The sequence below is a fragment of the Poromitra crassiceps genome, assembly GCF_964638095.1.
Source record: "Poromitra crassiceps genome assembly, chromosome: 2".
Taxonomy (NCBI): domain Eukaryota; kingdom Metazoa; phylum Chordata; class Actinopteri; order Beryciformes; family Melamphaidae; genus Poromitra; species Poromitra crassiceps.
In genome coordinates this window covers 10,576,345-10,598,475 of record NC_139624.1, presented here as the reverse complement: position 1 = coordinate 10,598,475, position 22,131 = coordinate 10,576,345, and the positions used below count along the sequence as shown (strand labels likewise).

General features: G+C 45.9%; 1 protein-coding gene across 1 annotated transcript in view; it reads left to right on the top strand.

The window, feature by feature from the left end:
- Positions 1–10,294, top strand: part of LOC310791008 (ras-responsive element-binding protein 1-like) — a gene marked incomplete at its 5' end in the record, with an annotated part of 84,646 nt that extends 74,352 nt beyond the window's left edge. The window contains 7 exons of the mRNA XM_083652724.1: positions 672–853; positions 1,409–1,588; positions 4,605–4,766; positions 6,576–6,731; positions 7,108–7,232; positions 7,609–8,260; positions 9,403–10,294. Coding sequence (XP_083508850.1) covers positions 672–853; positions 1,409–1,588; positions 4,605–4,766; positions 6,576–6,731; positions 7,108–7,232; positions 7,609–8,260; positions 9,403–10,106 — 2,161 coding nt within the window. The 3' untranslated portion in view covers positions 10,107–10,294. The remainder of the gene's footprint in view (positions 1–671; positions 854–1,408; positions 1,589–4,604; positions 4,767–6,575; positions 6,732–7,107; positions 7,233–7,608; positions 8,261–9,402) is intronic.
- Positions 10,295–22,131: the final 11,837 nt, after the last annotated feature.

Genomic DNA, 22,131 nt, shown 5'->3' with positions numbered 1-22,131 from the left:
TTATGTGACACATGTTTCGCCTTGGTTGCTGGGGACGGGTGTGTGACGCGGTTTGACGCGTTTGACGTATCCATGTGATTCCCTCTCCCTTGAGTGTGACAGAGCTGGCAAGAGGAAACGTGAAGCGAGTCATGCCGGCGGCATAAGTTATAAACAATGCGTGACAATTATACTCGAATGTTGTGTGTGTGATCATTTCATCTCAAACGCGATACAAAAAATAGGCTACTTTTTACCATCGTCATCGCTCCAAGTGGCACCCATTTCTCCTCCTCCGATTCATCCGTGTCAGAACGCTGTGAAGGGGAGCCTTCGTAGCAACAACAAAAACGCCAGCGTCTTCCGGACTCTGTTTTGACCACAGGCTCCACCCATAAATACTAAACTAGCGGGTTCCTTTTATCAGTTTGACCTGAAACAATGTCACAGGCTGGGAAAGTGTCTGATGTAATGTAAACACCCAAAACATGAAAGTACGTCCGAGTACGTCTTTGGCACAGAACGCCATTGTTAAAAGTACGTCCGGGTACGTCTTTGGCAGAGAATGAGTTAACTGGCTGATATCCGAATTTTACTAAAAGGCCTGAAAATATCAGCCAAACTGAATTTCTGGTCAACACATGTTATTATACTGCATCCTAACGGAGCTCCTACTCCTCTGTGCATGACAGGAAGCGCTCCAGGAAGAAGGTCGCCGCCCTGCTGGCCAAGGAGAAGAGCGTCCTGAGCAGCAGCGTGGACCTGGAGTCCAGTGGCGAGTTTGCCAGCGTGGAGAAGATGCTGGCCACCACCGACACCAACAAGTTTAGCACCTACCTGCAGAGCGGCGCCGGAGAGCTGGGAGGCAAGAGAGGTGAGAGGGAGGGAGGGGACCACAGGTGAATGGATGGATGATATTATACAGAAAGGTAGCTTGGCTGCTTGATTGATAGGTTGATTCATGAATAAATAGATGAAGAATGAAGGTAAAATGTTCACCCAAAACAAAAAAACGTGTCTAGTGCAGCTTCAATGAAAACATCTCCGCCTAGTGGTAGACACACAGTAGAGCCGTGCACGGGCCTCAAATCTGGGCCCGACATTTTTGGGCCCGAGCCCGATATGAGCCTAGACCCCACCCCCCTCCCCCCAAATCTCATGTGTTCCGGCATAGCCTAAGCCTATCAGATCAACCCTATACAAAACAAGTGTGGATTCAAACACTTTGAACACCACAATGTGTCAGTTCAAACATTTAAAAACATCAAACAAAACAAAAAACAGGCAGGCCCGCCCCCGGCCCCGGCCCTGGCCCCGCCCCGGGCCCCTAGATAGTGATGTGAAAATAGGCCCTAGCCCTGGAGTGCGTGGGGCCGCGGCTCGGGCTCTTTAACACACAGCGCTCATAGCGAGCCCTCCCTGCACGCAGATGCTGACGCAGCCGAGAGAGGAGGGGAGGAGAAGGAGGGGGAGGAGGGGAAGCTGCTGCCTCAGTCCAAAGGGAAGAAGAACGCCTACTCCAACTCTGTCCAGAAGATGACCTGTCCCTTCTGCCCACGCGTCTTCCCCTGGGCCAGCTCGCTGCAGAGACACATGCTGACACACACCGGTACCACACACACACACACACACACACACACACACACACGCACCAGTGTTGTAGTCGAGTCTGACTCGAGTCAGAGTCCTGGGCACATTTTCAGGACTTGGGACTCAGACTTGGAGTCTTGGCCACTGATGACTCAGACTTGGAGTCTTGACCACTGATGACTCAGACTTGGAGTCTTGACCACTGATGACTCAGACTTGGAGTCTTGACCACTGATGACTCAGACTTGGAGTCTTGACCACTGATGACTCAGACTTGGAGTCTTGACCACTGACTTGACCACTGATGACTCAGACTTGGAGTCTTGACCACTGACTTGACCACTGATGACTCAGACTTGGAGTCTTGACCACTGATGACAGACTTGCAGTCTTGACCACTGATGACTCAGACTTGGAGTCTTGACCACTGGTGACTCAGACTTGGAGTCGAGCGTTCATGCATTCGGAGTCGCAAGATGGAGACTCGGACTTGTTAATTGATAAAGACTTGGCTTTTTGTTTTTGTCAGTCTTCTTGTAACATGCCCTAATAAGGTGGCATAAGATATTGATAGCTATATTAATACCATGACAATATTCCATTGTCTGGGGACTTGACTCAGACTCTGAATTGGACTCTGACTCAAACACAGGACTCGGACTCGAGATAATAGTGACTTGCCTACAACACTGACACACACACACACACGCGTTGTGTTCAGCGCCTCATGGCAAACGAGGAAGTAACTTCAGTTACTCTTGGTTAGTTTGGTTAATCTTTGTTAGATCTCGGTGTGTGGACTTACTTTGAAAATGGCTATTTCCAGTCACTTTGGATTATTATTTCATCGCGCGGTGAGTACATGAGTCACAACATGTACAGTACATACGAGTGTTTCTGGTGCTGTTGCAATGTGTATTTTGGGCGACTGAACAAGAGTAGGCAGCTGTAGCGTTCACTACCATTTGTAGCACTATCAAAGTAGCAGCAAAGGCTGTACCGCCCTTTGTAGGACGATAAAGGGCATCCACATTCTCCATTTACTGTCGGCATTATAGCAAATCTCAAAATCCCAAAATGTTGGTGTGTCCCTTTAAAAGTATTGCATTTCATTTACAAAGGTCTTAAATGTGTTCTTGTCACTTTAGAGGGATTTCTATCATGCCTCCGCCGGCGATAGCCAGGCCGGAGGCATTATGGATTGGGGTTGTCCGTACGTACGTACGTCCGATGTTCGTTAACGCAATATCTGAGGAACGCCTTGACGGAATTTCATCAAATTTGCCTCAAACGTCGACTTGGACTCAAGGAGGAAGTGATTCAATGTTGGTGGTTAAAGGTCAAAGTTCAAGGTCACTGTGACCTCATGAACCCCATTTCCAAGCTCTTTAATGCGATATCTCAGGAACGCCTTGATGGAATTTCTTCCACTTGGGCTCAAACGTCGACTCATGGATGAACCAATTAGATTTTGGTGGTCAAAGGACAAAGGTCAAGGTCACTGTGACCTCACGAATACCATTTTCAAGCTCGTTAACGGATTTCTCAAGAACGCCTTGACGGAGTTTCTTCAAATTTGCCTCAAACATCCACTTGGACTCAAGGTTGAACTGATTACATTTTTTGGTGGTCAAAGGTCAAGGTCACTGTGACCTCACAAACCGCCATTTTCAAGCTCGGTAACGCCATATCTCCGTAACACCTTGACGGAATTTCTCCACATTTGGCTAAAGTTTCTGGACAGACATGGATGTCGACTGCTCACTTGTTGGCGGAGGCATATATCCGCGGTGCGGTCGTGCACCGCAGAAAGAAAGGTGAAAACAGCCAGTCAGTTTGCAGTGTTTGGCTTGCACGTCAAAGTAAACACCCATTTCCCAAAGCATAGCATTGTTTGAGCTCCTGTACCACTGAAGAGAGTGGACGTCCTCTGGAAAACAGAGAGAGAAAAAGTGCGAAAGCGAGAGTTAAACTAACGGTAGTGGAATGAGGAGCTCGTTGTTGACTGGTTCATACATACCACCGTTACCGCAGTAAGTTAGTAGTAACCGAAGTGACACTGGAAGATAACCGGACAGCTAACGTTACTGTAGTTAATGTTAGCCAGCAGCACCGAGTAAATACCATGTAAGGCTAACTCTGGCTCACTTACAGTTTCCTGTTGGTTGGTGTGCAGCGTCCCTGTGAAATAAACGAGTAAAATTACAATTCAAAGTGTGTGTATGCATGACAGCCACTGAGACAATGCGGAGATGTTTACAGCAACGAGCGTCAAGCTCGTCGGGCTCAGGACAAGACTTCCTGTCAATGTTTTTTCAAAATAAGATGAATGTCAAATGCATCTGACAATGGCGAGCTGTGGCACTATTGACAGAAATCTATTTGTGTATTTTAAGTTATTTGAAGTAGGGGATGTTAGATCGTCCCTATTTTCATATCGTCCAATCGTGGTCATTAGAGATTGGCGATAGATGATCCAATCGCCATAATCTATTAATTTCCCATCATTTTAATTATTATTATTTATTTATTTATTTATTGGATAAAGAGACCTATTCATATTTAATGACATTAATCATTTGGAGGGGGGAAACAATCGATCATATTATTATTGAACACAGCCTGAAGAACAAATGTAGATTATGCATTTATAAGAGGAAAGATTAAAGAGAGAGTCTCTCTTATGGTCTCACTTATGGTTTAGGCATATGCACCAGAGCCATTCATCCACCATTTCCATTTTTGGAATCATGAGAGACCATAGAACATTTCACTCGGATCAAAACTTTAAAACATTGGGAAAGTTTTGGTTTTGGAGTGAAATGTTCTAAGGTCTCTCCTGATTCTAGATATAGTTGAATCGCTTGGTTTGACTAAGTAAAACTATTTTTATAAGCATTTTACAAAATGTAGATGAAAAAATGAATGGCGGACGAATGGCTCTGGTGCGTATGACTAAGCCGGTAGTGCAGACTCCTCGTCCACAGCTGTCATTCAAACGCTCTCTCTCTCCCCCTCCCTCTCTCTCTCTCCAGGCCAGAAGCCGTTCCCCTGTCCCAAGTGCGATGCCTTTTTCTCCACCAAATCTAACTGTGAGCGCCACCTGCTGAGGAAGCACGGCGTGACCAACCGATCGCTGCGGCGGAACGGATCGCTGAGCAAGAAGGACGGAGATGACGGGTCGCACGACAGCGCAGGTCTGCAAACAGCTGAGTCAGCTCATTACATCATCAGTTACAGCTCATTACATCATCAGTTACAGCTCATTACATCATCAGTTACAGCTCTTTACATCATCAGTTACAGCTCATTACATCATCAGTTACAGCTCATTACATCATCAGTTACAGCTCATTACATCATCAGTTACAGCTCATTACATCATCAGTTACAGCTCATTACATCATCAGTTACAGCTCATTACATCATCAGTTACAGCTCATTACATCATCAGTTACAGCTCATTACATCATCAGCTACAGCTCATTACATCATCAGCTACAGCTCATTACATCATCAGTTACAGCTGTTTACATCATCAGTTACAGCTCATTACATCATCAGTTACAGCTCTTTACATCATCAGCTACAGCTCTTTACATCATCAGTTACAGCTCATTACATCATCAGTTACAGCTCTTTACATCATCAGCTACAGCTCTTTACATCATCAGTTACAGCTCATTACATCATCAGTTACAGCTCATTACATCATCAGTTACAGCTCATTACATCATCAGTTACAGCTCATTACATCATCAGTTACAGCTAATTACATCATCAGTTACAGCTCATTACATCATCAGTTACAGCTCATTACATCATCAGCTACAGCTCATTACATCATCAGTTACATCTGTTTACATCATCAGTTACAGCTCATTACATCATCAGTTACAGCTCATTACATCATCAGTTACAGCTCATTACATCATCAGTTACAGCTCATTACATCATCAGTTACAGCTCATTACATCATCAGTTACAGCTCATTACATCATCAGTTACAGCTCATTACATCATCAGTTACAGCTCATTACATCATCAGTTACAGCTCATTACATCATCAGTTACAGCTCTTTACATCATCAGTTACAGCTGTTACAGCTCATTACATCATCAGTTACAGCTCATTACATCATCATCAGTTACAGCTCATTACATCATCAGTTACAGCTCATTACATCATCAGCTACAGCTCATTACATCATCAGTTACAGCTGTTTACATCATCAGTTACAGCTCATTACATCATCAGTTACAGCTCATTACATCATCAGTTACAGCTCATTACATCATCAGCTACAGCTCATTACATCATCAGCTACAGCTCATTACATCATCAGCTACAGCTCTTTACATCATCAGTTACAGCTCATTACATCATCAAACTTTTCTTGGAGGCAGAAATAATCTCATTGGTTTGGGTAAACTCTAATGGGCAGAGCCAAAGAAGCCAAAGTTAGCGAACTGGCAAACTGATAAACGGATTAAAAAAATCAACAACTATAGTTTTTGTCCAAGTGAAATGTTATGTCTCTGCTCATAGCTGAATCTCTTGATTTGACCAAGTAGATTTAAGATTCAACATTTAAGATATTTATTGTCACTCTCTAAGTATATTCTCATTCTTACCCGGGAGGCTCAACAGGACAGAAGCAATTTACCAAATGTAGATGGAAAAATGAATGGCGGATGAAATCCCTTGGTTCATATGCTGAACGTGGAAGAGGGCGTGACTTTGGCCCTCTATGGTGTTCATGTTTGATTGTATCGATTGATTGATTGTATCTGTATTGACTGTACTGATCAGTATTGTGTGTGTGTGTGTGTGTGTGTGTGTGTGTGTGTGTGCGTGTATGTGTGTGTGTGTGTGTGTGTGTGTGTGTGTGTGTGTGTGTGTGTGTGTGTGTGTGTGCATGCGTGCGTGCGTGCGTGCGTGTGTGTGTGTATGTGTGTGCATGTGTGTGTGTGTGTGTGTATGCGTGTGCGTGTGCGCGCTGCAGACAGCCAGTCAGAGACGGAGCAGACAGCATCAGATGCTGTGGACCTCAGCACCGCTGAGTCCGGACCTGGCTCCACTCTGGACCTCCGGCCTGGCTCGGGGGCGGGGTCAGACAGCCCAGACAGCCAGCTTAGCCCCGCCCATAAACCCAGCCAAGGTCAGTCAGTGTTGTCAATCAAGGCCTGGGATACTGTACTTTTATTTGAGGCTCATTAAATTAGCTTTACTTCATGTCTTCATTCATTCATTCAACTGTGTTTTAAATACTTTAACACATTGTTGTTATTATCAGTAGCAGTAGTGTATTTAGTAGCAGTAACTATAATCATGTTATGATTATTTTTGCTGCCCTGTTTACTGACTATGTATGACATGTTTTGTCATATAGAAATGATTGTTCGTACATGTTGTTAGCATGTGTGTCGTGTGTGAGCCTAACAGTCTCTCTCTCCCTCTCTCTCTTTCTCTTTCCCTCTCTCTCTCCCTCTCTCTCCCTCTGTCTTTCTCTCTCCCTCTCTCTTGTTGTGCTGCAGGCGGTGGTGCGGCTTCCGGTCCTGCGGAGCGTCCTGGGTCAGAAGCCAGGAAGCAGCCTGGCCAGCAGGGGGCGCCAGACGACAGAGCACCACACAGCAGCAGCAGCAGCAGCAGCAGCACCAAGGTAACTCTCATAGACTGTATAAAAGAGATGGACCGAGTCCCAGTGACGTCACCCATTGGTTTGCGGACTCCCGGCGATATTGGATCACTCACGACACGTAAACAAAACCGAGGCAGGTGATTGGAGAAATTAGCGGATGTGCCCGCCTTATATCCGTTGGGAACTATTGGACTCTGATTGGACTAAAGAGCGGATCTGCATGTCCCGCCTAAAGGCTCATTAATCCAATCAGAGCTCGTTATTTTCACCGGGGGTTCCGTTTCTGTTTGGACCAACTTTCCCCTGTAGTAAGTACAGACGGTTAGGGGGGGGTAGCCAACGCGTCTGTTCTAAGAGACGAGGTCGAGCCTAATTGAATCCCATGTTCCTCTTCCAGGTGGAGAGCATGGACGATGAAGACTCTCACAGCAACAAGAGTCTGGACCTCAACTTCGCCAGCAAGCTCATAGACTTCAAGTTCTCCTCGGGCTCAGCGGAGGGAGACCGGCCCCACCAACCCCCCAGCTCCCAACCCCTCCCCTGCTCCTCTGCTCCCCAAGCGGTCCCGGAGAGCACCGAGGAGCAGGACAAAGCCAGCCCCGCGGCCAGGCCTCAGACGGACTACAAGCACGTGTGTCGGGTGTGTAAGAAGAGCTTCCGCTACGCCACCACCCTCGCTCGCCACGAGAGGGCGCACCTCTCCGAGGAGACGCCGACGCCGGAGGCGAACGCGGCGATGAAAGAGGAGGCGCCGGAGAGCGAGGCAGCCGACCCGACAGAGTGCGAGAGAGAGGAGGAGGAGCCACAGCGGGAGGAGGACGACGCTGAGGGCGAGGAGGCGGGGCTTAGGGGAGAGAGCGAGGGGGGCGAGAGTGGCGAGGAGGAGGAGCGGAGCGACGAGGAGGGCGGAGCCTCAGAACCAAAGAGCACAGAGGGAGGCGAGGCGCCCGGAGGAGCGCGCCTGGACAAGAGGAAGAAGATCTGCAACGTCTGCGGCAAGCGCTTCTGGTCACTGCAGGACCTCACCAGACACATGCGTTCACACACAGGTAGCCTACACTGCCCCCTACAGACCAACCAGACACATGCGTTCACACACAGGTAGCCTACACTGCCCCCTACAGACCAACCAGACACATGCGTTCACACACAGGTAGCCTACACTGCCCCCTACAGACCAACCAGACACATGCGTTCACACACAGGTAGCCTACACTGCCCCCTACAGACCAACCAGACACATGCGTTCACACACAGGTAGCCTACACTGCCCCCTACAGACCAACCAGACACATGCGTTCACACACAGGTAGCCTACACTGCCCCCTACAGACCAACCAGACACATGCGTTCACACACAGGTAGCCTACACTGCCCCCTACAGACCAACCAGACACATGCGTTCACACACAGGTAGCCTACACTGCCCCCTACAGACCAACCAGACACATGCGTTCACACACAGGTAGCCTACACTGCCCCCTACAGACCAACCAGACAGATGCGTTGACACACAGGTAGCCTACACTGCCCCCTACAGACCAACCAGACAGATGTGTTCACACACAGGTAGCCTACACTGCCCCCTACAGACCAACCAGACACATGCGTTCACACACAGGTAGCCTACACTGCCCCCTACAGACAAACCAGACACATGCGTTCACACACAGGTAGCCTACACTGCCCCCTACAGACAAACCAGACACATGCGTTCACACACAGGTAGCCTACACTGCCCCCTACAGACAAACCAGACACATGTGTTCACACACAGGTAGCCTACACTGCCCCCTTACAGACCAACCAGACAGATGCGTTCACACACAGGTAGCCTACACTGCCCCCTTACAGACCAACCAGACAGATGCGTTCACACACAGGTAGCCTACACTGCCGCCTACAGACACATGCATTACCACACAGGTAGCACACACACTACAGACTACACATATGCTCTCACAACATACATTATTTCAGTACATAGTGTAACGCCTGGATTCCACTGGCTGCGCATTCTGCCCCACTAAAAATACACAACATTTGTGCTGAATGACGCTGTTTCTCATTTGACTAGTTTTATGTTTGTGTTGTGTTATGTTTATGTTGTGTTTTATGTTGCTATTTCTTGTTTCGTGTTCCCGCATCACGTCTGTGTTCCTGATCCCATGCATCCCTCTCTGTCGGGCAGGCGAGCGTCCGTACCAGTGTCAGACCTGTGAGAGGACCTTCACCCTGAAGCACAGCCTGGTTCGCCACCAGAGGATCCACCTGAAGCCGCGCGGAGCCGAGGACGCCGGCCCGGGGACGGGCGCCTCCGGCGGCAACGACGACGGCAGCGACGGAGACTCTTGCACGCCCGGCTCCACCTGCCCGCCCTCGGAGAACGAGAGCGAGGGAGGGGCCAGGGAGCTGGAGGAGGAGGCCGAGGACAGGGGAGAGGAGGCTCAGACTGAGGTCCAGGACGCCGACGGTCCAGAGGCCACCGTGGCGGTGGAGGAAAAGCCCCCGGAGTCGGCAGAGTCCGGCCCAGATCCCGCCGAGCACACCTCGCCACAACCCCCGACCGGCGCGGCTTCCGGGGAACCAGACGCCCAGGAGGATTCAATCAGCCCCGCGGCGCAGCAGGCTTCCAGCCACCAGCCTTCCAGCCAACAAGCTACTGACACAAAGACAACGACCAGCGACACAGCAGCCGGCGAGCCGCCATCGCTGCCCCACGCAAAGATCTCCAAAGACCCCTCGTCCTCGTCCTGCAGCTCACCGCCAGAGGAGGCCCCGGCAGCCACCCCGGCAGAGGGCGTCATCCAGGGGCTGCTGGAGGTCCACGCCAAGCCCCCCCTGGAGCATAATATGGTGCCCAGTGGAGAGCCTCCTCTGGTGGGGGTGGAGTGACACCTCGTTCTCCTCCCCACAGTGCCATATGATGGAAAGACGCTACACCACCATTGATGATAACGACTACGATGCAAAAAAAAACAACCCTGACAACTTTGATAGAAAGAAAGAGGAAAACGTTGTTTTCTTGAAGTGCCTTACTACTAGTCCTACTTCTATGAGATGTTCTTTTTTTTTTTTTGCTATATCTTTATCTACATTATTACGGAGGATGGATCTAATTTTTATAGCTTTTTATGATGACAATAATGATTTGCATTACTATATTTTGTGCGGGGAATCTATATTTCAGCAATAAAAGAATAAAATTACAGTTTATTATTGTCCTAGATTTCGTATTGAGAATTGATCAATGAGGAGGCGCAGACGGACAGAAGAGATGGGACTGTCGGCGTCTGTGTTATTTCTCTGTATTTAAATCAGCTGGGCTCCAGCAACACAAGCGGAGACTGAACAATCCCGAGTCTACGATTGGAACCAGGAAAGTTTTTCGATGTCGCTTTTGTCCACCGGCCATTTTGATATTTTTGGATAGAAAGGCACCTCCGCGTGACGGCTGGTTGGCTCGTCCTGATTCACCAGCAGCGGACTGCTGGCTGCTGGTCACGTCTCACTGGGGCACCAAGGAAGCTTTTTTGTAACTGGAAAACAGGACGGCAGGCAAACGGACGTAAAGCTGTCTCCAGCCTCTTGGTCCCATCGTCGCTGACACCCTTCCTCGTCCTCGTGGTTCGCTAACTGCCGTGCCGCGTCGCTCGGTGGCTCAGCCCAAAACAGGCGTCTAGGAAGTTGTGAAAGGCGCATCAGATCAGTGTGAAAACAGACTCTATAGTGTTGATCTGTTTGTGTTGAAAACGTCACACTATCCCTTTAAAAAAACAACACACCTGTGAGTTGGTTTGTGTGGTAATAATTATCTCATTCATAATCATTCTCAGTTGATTCCATGTGTGTACAGAGCATTGACCATGTGGCACGTGCGTGAGTCAGATACAGATAGTCTTTTCTGTGTGTGTGTGTATGTATGTGTGTGTGTGTGTATGTGTATGTGTGTGTGTGTGCGTGCACGATTGGCAATGTTGTTTAGGTGCAGGGAGGGGAAATTGTGTGTTTTTGTGCATTTTTTTTTATACCTGAACAAATTATGTTGTGTGTGTGTGTGTGGGGCTCCCGCCTGTCTCTCATCATCGCCCCTTAGTGTTCGGAGGCTTCGTTACAAGACCTCCAGTGTGCTAATGCATATCGCCGCTAACATCTGACCCAGGTTGTTTACCTCGACTTCTACTCTTAACTGCAACCATCAAGTGGCTGAGATAAGAGCTGACCTCAGACCAGGGTTTGAGGTGACCGCATGCTCTGTAGGCGACTCTTTATATATCCTATGTCTTCCTAACCTGGACTAACGGCACTATCTCGGTGTCAGCCTGCTTTCCACTGTGGGCCCAAACACAGCGAGCCAGGGCTAACTGATTAGCCTGGTCAAACTGGGCTAACTCATTAGGCTGGTATCAACCACAGGGTCAAACTGGGCTAACTCATTAGGCTGGTATCAACCACAGGGCCAAACTGGGCTAACTCATTAGGCTGGTATCAACCACAGGGCCAAACTGGGCTAACTCATTAGGCTGGTATCAACCACAGGGCCAAACTGGGCTCACTGATTAGCCTGATGTCAACCACACACAGCTTACTAATTAGCTTACTCCACCACAGGGCTAACATGGCTAACTCGCCTGCTTTCTACAATACCAAACAAAGCTAGCTAAGGCTAAGTCATCATTAGCCTGTTTTGCACAAAGGGTTCTAAACAGAGCAAACCAGGGCTAAAGCATTAGCCTAATATCAACCACAGAGTTGCTAATTGGCTTAGCCTAATCCAGCACAGGGTAAAACCAGGCTAACTCATTGTTAGCCTGGTTTTCACAGAAAGAGCTACAGCGACTAGCCAAAAAGGCTTATTTGATCCCCCTTAAACAGCATTTGTAGGAATGTTTGACAGGTGAATTCTCTCTGTTCTGTGTTGTAAAGATGTAGCATTGACCCAGTTCAGCCCTGTTTGACCCAGTTCAGCCCTGTTTGGCCCAGTTCAGCCCTGTTTGGCCCAGTTAACTTCTCGTTGGCCCCGCCCTCTTCTCATGTGAAAGTCCATCCGTGGCATCTCTGTCAGCACAGTTTCAGCACAACACGAGTTGTCCTCCAAATTAAAAAACATGGCACCTAAACTCAATGTGGATTTCTTATCGTTGACTTAGTGATCTCAAAGCCACGTTAGAGAATTCGTCAAGATATTAGTCGCTTTGATTTGAGCTAACTGAAATGGATGCACCTTTTGGGGAGATTGAAACCCATCAGTTGGTTTGATCTCCAGAAGAGGGCGAGAGGGATGGATGGATGGATGGGGGGCAGTGAGATGTTTGCGTTCGTCATGACCTTCATCCATTGTGGTTTTGTCGTGTAGCTGAACTGTATCTCCCTGCTTCACCAGCACCATCTCACAAAGCAACATGGGGGGCCACAGCGCGAAACATCGTAGCTTCACAATAACGTCTCTCAAAGTGTTTGAACGTCGACGTCACGTTTTTCCCAAGTCCAGCGTGTTGAAACTGACGGCTCAGTCCACCACTACTTCCTGGTTATAGCTCCCCCCACTCCCCCCCCTTCCCCGCCCCAGATCCACATGACCACTGAGTCGGCCCCATAGCGACTACAGGGAAGCCACGGCCCGGTTCGGCCCAGTAGCAGCTCGACTGAGCGGTTAGGTTTAGGCAACTAAAACAACTTTGTTAAGGTTTGGGTTAGGGTTATAGTTTGGGTTAGGGTTATAGTTTGGGTTAGGGTTAAAAAACGGGACACATCGGGGGGAGGGGAAACGGGACACGGACTCGGACCGGCTCTCTCGTGGCACGTTTGTGTTTTCTGTTGAGTTTTTTCTTGTGGAGATGAATATATCTCCTCTCTCTCTGTTTTTTCTGTATCAAGCAACCTCATAAGCAAAACAAATCCAACCTCAGCGGCTCATAACGGAACTGTCACTGTACGTTCACACCACGGCCAAATGGAACCCCGTCGCAAATTCTGGGTGTTAATCCTGTCATTAGTGTCATTAGTGCCGCCCGGGCGAAATCTCACCTTACTCGCACATTTGCATCAACTGTGTATGAAATCTCGTCGATGATGGAATATGTGAAAATGGCCCCCGATGTGAACGCACAGTAAGACAGCAGCCAGCCAGTCACAAGACAGAAAGACTGAACAGTACCACCATCTGCTGGCTAAACACTGCTATAACTGGCACTAACAACATCCAAAAACTACTACTACTACTACCAGTACTACTATTACATAACACCGCGAAACAATCAAGAGAGAAAGATTAAGATAAAGAAGAAGACAAAACTCAGTCCCGACACACAAGTCTGGCAATGTATGGACGCTGTTTGATCGCACAATGGAAATCTATATGGTTGTACAGTGGGGGTTACACAGAGGCTGTTAGCCTCAATGTAACCATGCACGTCCTCAAGTGTGTCAATTAGCTGTGTCAGTTAGTGTCAATTAAGGGACTCTCTCTTTCTCTCTCTTTTTTATATCTATTTTTTTAGCTATACCTTCGGACCCCTCCCCCACGGGAATGTGTGTACATGTATGCCTGTGCGTGTGTGTGGGTGTGCGTGTGTGTGGGTGTGTGTGTGCGCGCATGCGGCCATATGAATACTGGAGTTCCATTCGAATGCACATGGACTGTTTTTAAATGTATTTATTTGGAGCCCAGATGTGTGTGTGTGTGTGTGTGTGTGTCGAGAAGAAGCCATGTATTAAAAAATATCACATTTATGCTGCGGAACTGTTTGATAATGATTTGTGTTTGATAACTGATGATTTTTGAACTGTTTTGATGATTTTGTGTTTATGGACTAACTGGCCTGTTGGGCAAAGCGGCGGCAGGCCGGGGGAATCGGACTAGCAATAAGAATCACTCTGAATCCAAAAAGCTTTATGTAGATCTCCTGTATATGAGTTGACAACGGACTGTCTGTGTGGGTCTATTGGTTCTGTTGTTTATTTGTAGTTTGGCTGAGATTTTTTTTTTTTTTTTTTTCTTCCTGTATGACCTATAAATGCGTATAAAACTGTGAAAATTCATTTTTGTTCAGTTAAAGGGTGAGTTTTAGGCTTTTTTTTTGCATGTTAAACTAAATTGTTCAATTATGTATGATTTCCTGTTTTTCTTTGCTTTCTCCATCTCTCTCTCTCTTTCTCTACATATATAAATGCGTATATATAATCTCGCTCTCAGGGTCCTTCACAAATCCATTATTCAAAATACTTCATCTTCTTATTTCCTGAGTTGCAAGATGGTCGCCCCCCCCCCCCACCCGAGTCTGGATTATTTTGTCTATTGTTTTGTGTAAATGATGATTCAGAACTGTCAATCACTACATTTAGCACTTGACTGTGAACTTGTCACCAGCAGAACAGAAACGATGTCGTTGAATCTTGGTGTTTAGGCGGTGTGCCGTCAAAGTCTGCGTGTTTGATTTTAACCGACGCCCCCTCATGCCCGACGCGTCCCACCAATCAGAAAGCATTAACACTTTTCTTTTTCACTTGGGCTGCGTTTCATCGTCTCTCCTCCTTGTCCCGGTTAAACATGACAGTGCTTCACAAAGTCAAGAAATGTAAACCCTGTTCTGTATTCAAACCATTAAGAAAAAAGCAATAAAGATTATATTAAGGAAAGGTGTGTGAATCAAACGGCTGTGGATGTTTGTTTTTCTTGTTTCTCTTCTCATATTATGTGAACACCTGCGCTCTTCAGTTCTGGTGAGCATTTCCATTTCACTCTGTTGGTTGAGTCAATTTGGCGATCCTCATCTGATGAACTAGAAATTAGCTTTTCCTGTGATTGCTGACAGTGCAAACAGTTGCTGGTTTTGATGCATACGTACTGTAGTAACAATAACCTGGCATATTTGTGTTTTGGGGCTTTTATTTGGAACGTTCTGGGCTTTATTCTGAAGATTTGGGGCTTTTATTTTGAAGGTTCTCCCACAGTTTGGAAACGACTGCTCTGGTGCAAATGACCATGAAGACAGACAGAAGGCTCGTTCACACACAGATTGCGCAAAATTGCAGTTCAGAAGGCCCGCAAAGCCAGCAGCTTCGCCACAGAAATTGCTTTCACACAGAGCCAAGCAGCACGGCCACATTCCCGTCCTGCGGTGTGCTTTCAGGCGACATCCACCGCTCCCGGATTGAAAGGCGAGCGGAGGCATTCCACTCAGCTCCTCGCCCAAATGAATATTTTCATAGGTTAGTGTAGCCTAGGCTACTGTATGATGAACAAATTCATTCAACAACCAAACATCGCTGATGTACGCCAGCCAACGAGGTGCAGCTGCGGTTGTTAAGGATCAAGCTGATAAAACACGAAAGTGTTGTCCACATGCAGCATGGTAACAAGGCTTTCAATATTCATCTGATCAACTTTATGCATCACAGACACACCATCATGTAGCCTATTAGGTAGGCTACAAGGCTAATTCTTATCTTTTGGTTCCAGTTTTTTGTAAAGCAAATTATTCCCATCAAGTAGCCTAATTAGGGGCCGTTCTGAAAGACGATGCCCGCATATCAAACAGCTGCAGTCTGCATAACGTTCGTCGGGGGAATAATAGCCTATAGACTACTATAACGTTAGTAGTTTTTGTAAGGGAATGCACAGAGCTGGTTTCGAGAGGGAATATCCTCAGACCAACTGGCCACAGACAGCTATAGTCCTCTGAAGCTTATTATATCCGTTAATTTTACCTACTAATGTCAACATCGTTTGAGCATAAAGCCTAACCTACTTACAGGCACGGAGCATTCCTCCTGGCGTCCCTGCAGTCATGATTGTATAGGCTACTTTTTTTACTTTCACTCATGCACTTTCTTGCTGCATGAGGTGATTTCCCCTGTAATTATTTTTTTATGAATGAGCTGACCATTCGCACCGTTCCGGCTTGCTGCTCCGGCGCTTTCAAGTGGAGGCGGGTTGCCTGCTAATCCGGCGCTGTGACAAGGTCTAGTCGCGGGACAAAAGGCGTACAACAATTACTTATTTACTTACTTACTTATTCTTTTCCGTGCATTTTTCGGCTTTCAAGGCCAGTGTGAAAGCGCCTAGAGACACACATGCAGGGAGTGCTCTACCACTTCAGAGTCACAGACACAGGCAAGTGTATTGCGCCCTCCTCTGGGAACAACATGCAATTACACCCCTACATGATTTTAGTAGACTTATTTTTCATGTGGGTTACAGCTGAACTCTGCTGGTCTGTCTCCTCTAATCTGTGACTCGTGCCTCTATTTGGCCAGTTACACACGGCTATATAGAGAGAGGTTTAGAAGTGGGTATACTCAATGCTGACTGACACCACTGGCTATGAGGAATAGTCATTTTATGATTACTGTCCTTTTAAGATATTGCAATACAATGAAAGAATAAGTTTGACTGTTGTGATCACAGGTCTCACTGTTACATTACATTACATTACGTCATTTGGCAGACGCTTTTATCCAAAGCGACTTACAATAACATATTTTTGTCAGCAATAGAGCAATCAACTATGGAGCACAGTCTATGACAACTACAACCTCTGAAGGAACAGTGGTACACGTTTAGTTCAGGTTAGTAGTTTTTTTTGGGGGTTTTTTTAGAAAGAGAGAGAAAGAAGTTGGATCAAGAAGGGCCCAGATGGAGCTGTTCCCATTATAACAAAAATCTATAGTGCCCCACATGCAGCATTAGTAACCTATTTAAATGTTCTTGTCAATGGGATGAGATCATTTCACTTAAAATATATATATACAGGTAACTTTCCCTTGAAAATTACATCAAGTCAAGTTGTACTTTATTGTCCACAAGGGAAATTCACTTTGTTAAAGTCAGTACAGCGAAACAAGACAATATATAAAAAAGTGGATAGGATCACAGCATACAAAATATCACAAAAAAAATACATATATGACTCTAAAAGTTCTGTGCACCTGTATCCTACCTAAAAAAATGGGGGGGGGGGGGTAGCACACAACAGGGCCAGGTGTTCCTGACGGGTTGTCACTTGTTTCCGATGCAAATCAACTTGATTGGAGAATTGTCTTGATACTAGTGGAGTGATTTGTGTTACTCTGCCTTGTCATTTGCTTCTAGAATTTTTAAGACTTTGTCATAAAGGAACTACATCTGAGTCGATTTGTATTGTCCATTTGTTGTGTATACAGAGATAGATTTGAGTCCACACTCCAGATCAGTGAGTGGCAGTAATGCACCCGAAAGCGGTTTTCCAACCGCCATTAAAACCAAAAGAAGAAGAAGACGGAAGTGACGTCGAGCTCTCATGCTTGAATATTCCACGGTCACAGAGGTGACGTCACTGCGATTCTCATGACTCATGTATAGATGTAGCCTCAACGCCAGACTCATCAGTCATTCTTCCTTCTGAGTCTCGGATAGGCGGCCTCTATATCCACTGCAACATCGGCTAAATGGCTGCATGCAATATACACGTTATCAATCACAATAAAACTGTACCCACCTCCGGATGAATTTCTCCAAGGGGATAAATAAAGGATAACTTAACTTAACTTAACAATGTTGTTATCCAGGATGTGGGTGCCCTGGCACTCCCAAATAGTGCGTCGTTTCCAATACCGAGCCCTTTATTCACATGCCGGAGCCGATGCTCAAAATTGTAAACTGCAGTACACCCTCCCAACCACTGAGCACCGAACCGATACATCCGGCGCTGTGGAGCACCTAAAAACTTCGGCACTGGCTCATTATAAACATGTTGGTTTTTTAAATCTATGATTCATTAAAATAAAGGCTTTTTAATTGATTGATAGTCCTTCTTCGGTGTGATTTTTCCATTGGAGTGCCTGGATTTTCCCCCTGTTTCCATCCTAAGTACTGTAACTCATTCGACTGTCAAATCCAACTCATCTAAGGGTGTACAGTATGTGTGTATCTAAGGTGTACAGTATGTGTGTATCTAAGGTGTACAGTATGTGTGTATCTAAGGTGTACAGTATGTGTGTTTGTGTGCCTCTAGGGCCCGTCCAATTAGCTCCATCTATCCACTCCGCACTGAGACCCAAGTCCAGAAGTTCACACAGCCTCTGAAAGTGTTTCTGTTGACAAACTGAGCAACTCTACATCTGTCAACAGAGAGAGGGTGAGAGTGTGTATGTGAGAGAGCGAGAGTATGTGAGAGAGGGAGAGAGAGAGATAGAGAGAGTGTGTGTGTGTGTGTGTGTGTGTGTGTGTGTGTGTGTGTGTGTGTGTGTGTGTGTGTGTGTGTGTGTGTGTGAGTGTGTGTGAGAGAGAGAGAGTGTGTGTGTGTGTGTGTGTGTGTGTGTGTGTGTGTGAGAGAGAGAGAGAGAGAGAGAGAGAGAGAGAGGGGGTGGGCGGTTGGTTCAAAGTGTCTTCTCTGTCCACTGCTGTGTAATAAAAACACATAACTCCAACTTTGGTGTTTTTCTTGTTACTTGAACTCATGTCTGTGCTGTGCGTCTCATGTTAGTCTCATGTTATTTATATTTGTTTTATTGTCAACATGAGCTTCCATGCACCAGTGCCATACTTACCCCCCTGTATTTATCTCATTAAACGTGGCTCAGCTCGCCCTCCAGTGGTTAAATGGAGCAACTGCTGTACAGGCAAACCAGCAAACGTACCCTTTAAACATGACTGACTAACAGAGTCCAAGTCAAATGAGCTCGGCATCCTTTTTCATCAAACACACTTTCTCTTGATGACACACAAAGAGTCGACTCGTTTGACAATTTAAAATTAGAAGCATTTTGAGTGGATTGAGGATTTCTGACAGTGTTCAACATCACATATGGCCGTGGTGGCTGTACTAGACTATATTGGACTAGGGCCAAAGTAGTTTTGTCAATTGGTTCAAAATAAATGGTCAAAGTCCAGTGACAAGTGGCACAGTGACAAGTGACACTGATTTTGTGTTTAGATTTTCCTTAAAATGTTTAACCTTAAGGAGCAGATTTAGGGGTGTTTTGTTGAGCCGATTCAATTTTATGGACACCTTAACCCGGAACATCTTAACTTAAGGTGCTTTGCGCAACCGCCCCCACGCCATTAGCTTAAAGAGCAGTGTATCTCAACTAGGGGTTCTGACGAGGTATCTGCAATTTTGATCAAATTCAGACATTTTAAATAATGTCTTGGACTATTTTCAATAATGAAGACTACTTAACAGCCAATGCCCAGTTCTCATCATATCACAGTGCACGCCCCCTTTCTTTGAGGTTGTATAACCCATTCATTTTTAGGCTCGCCCCCTTTCTCTGATGCGGTCTCCTCACCCATTCACAGTTTGCCACACATGTGGCAATAACCAATCAGCCCAAGGTATTGCTCTCCAGCTGATCCAAATCACCTAATCAGCGTAGTATATCAGGGTCCATGTTTTGTACTCTGTTTGCTATGTGCTGTGTATGTGCCATATGTCATTCTCAGTTGCTGATCATCATCCTGAAGCAGTTTTTGCCCCACCTCCTCCCCTGACCACCACCATCGTCATGACTCCTGATTGAAGAACTCCCTATGGGGGATTTCCTATCCTATTCTTCACTGACGACGCCCTCTCATCATCTCAGGAGAGCGTCATCATATCATGGAGTCATACGCCAAAATTAATTTGTTGTATCATTAAAGCTTGTTAAACTTTCTACTAGTCTCTCATGATTGAAATGCCAGTTGGAATTTTGCAACTGAAATAATGTACATGAAAACTGGACCCATGGGAATATGCTGTAAATTGGTATGGCTGATTTCTCACCATAAAAACAAGACACCACAACACTTTCAAGACTTCAGAAACTGAATACTCAAAATGCTTTAACTAATTCACAACGTTTCATGGCCTTGAATCTATATCATATGAATTAAGACATAATACTAAATCAGGATCAGGATATACTTTATTGTCCCTGAGAGGAAATTTGTCTTGGACAACAGTGCTACATACAGCTGCATCATAGTAAGACAACACAAATGACAAAATAACATAACAGGAACAATCAAAGGTCTACACATTTTTTCGTGAAGAGATGCACCTTACATATGAAGTGCATGGAGTTGTATTGCAACTGACCCGTCAAGACCCATAAAATAGAGAATTGCACGAGGATAAAAGATGACGTGCAAAGAAATGGGCGGGAGACTAGATAAAGTGACCTATGCTACTGTGCAAAAGTGGCTTACAAATTAAAACAAATGACACGGTGATAAAAGCAATTTGATAATAAAACCAATAAAATAGTAAGACCACAGCATGATCACGTTTAAAAAAATGATAAAGTGCATTATTGAAACATGAAAAATTAAAATAATAAAAAAATTAAATAATAAAAGGTTCAAATAGAAAGAATTAGAAAAAACAAATCCCATAAGTTTAGAATGTTTAGATTAAGCAGGTCGTTTGTTCAGGAGTGCGATTGATGTTGGGAGGAAGGAGAGCTTGTAGCGGTTAGACTTGTACCTACATGCTCTGTATCGCCTTCCAGAAGGTAAAAGTTAATATTCTGAGAATAGGATATGAGAGGAGTCATCCAGAATGCGATGAGACTGCTTGATCACAGCTTCCTCAAAGATTGATTGAAGGGACGGGTAGTTTTTTATTCCTATCACCTTCATAGCGGCTTTCACCATCCTTTCCAGCTTGGATTTACTTTGGATCGTGAGGGAGCCGAACCAGGAAGCTAAGCCATATCTGATCAGGCTACCGAGGACGGCATTGTAGAAAGTTAGCATGTTTGTGCTGCTCACTCCGAACAATCGGAGTCGGCGGAGGAAATGAAGCCTTTGAGTTAGTTTTCCACACAGGAAATCAACATGCATGCTCCATTTAAGTTGGTTATCAAATTGTACTCCCAGGTATTTATATGAGCCGACCTGCTCAATTACAGTATCATTAATGATAATGGGGGCGTGTACGCTCACTTCACGGGGGTCAAAGATCATCTCTTTGGTTTTGGAGATGTTCAGGGTGAGATGGTTCTGTTTACACCAGGCCCAGAAAGAGTCAATCTCATTGGAGTACACTGATGGGCAATCACCAGCTCGCAACAGGCTTAAAATAATAGTGTCGTCAGAGAATTTGATGACAAAGTTGTTGGGCTGGCTACTTCGACATTCGTTTGTGTAAACTGTGAATAAAAAAGGGGAACTCACAGATCCTTGAGGTACTCCAGTGCTACAGTGTTTTACTTCGGACAGTGTCCCATTTATACAGACCTGCTGAGGCCTGTTCGTTAAAAGACTGTGAAACCATTTGACAATGGAGGGATTTACATTTAAATTCATAAGCTTTTTGATAAGCAGCTGTGGGCAAACGGTGTCAAATGCAGTCTGAGAAGACTCCATGCATGACCTGAACGACCCCAAGTCGTCTGACTCCAAGTCCCTTTTACAATCTTCTCCAGTACGTATGCATTCAGAATATCCACAAAGATATCGATCCTTTGCAATCTATTCAGATCAAAAGCTCAGCTGGGCTGTTAGTCTTATCCACATGTTGTTTGTGTCCCAAGTGTGACTGCAAGGAACGTCACAGAGCAGAACATCCTGAAGATACAAATCACAAGTCAGCCAACTAAGAATGATTTGCCTCTGAGCCCTGCTTGTATTTTTAGGTGTTGTTTTTGTTCTGTTCAAGGACGAAAGCACCTCTGGGTCCATGAGATCCCAGTTGATAGATAGAACTAAAGACACTTTGCCAAGTACGGACACATTGGAGGAAGTTCATCATGCTATTATTCCCCCAACAGTTTCCTCATCTGGGAATTGGCTCGAGTGAACATACCTACAAATCCCTCAGGGCCCCGCCTACCCTACTTTGTATTCTAGTTCCACCTAAGCTGGATCAAATGCATTGAAACATTAAGCTGGGACACAGCGGGGATCGCTTGGTACTTAATTTGGCGAAGCAAACAAAGGCTCGAATGGGAAGGA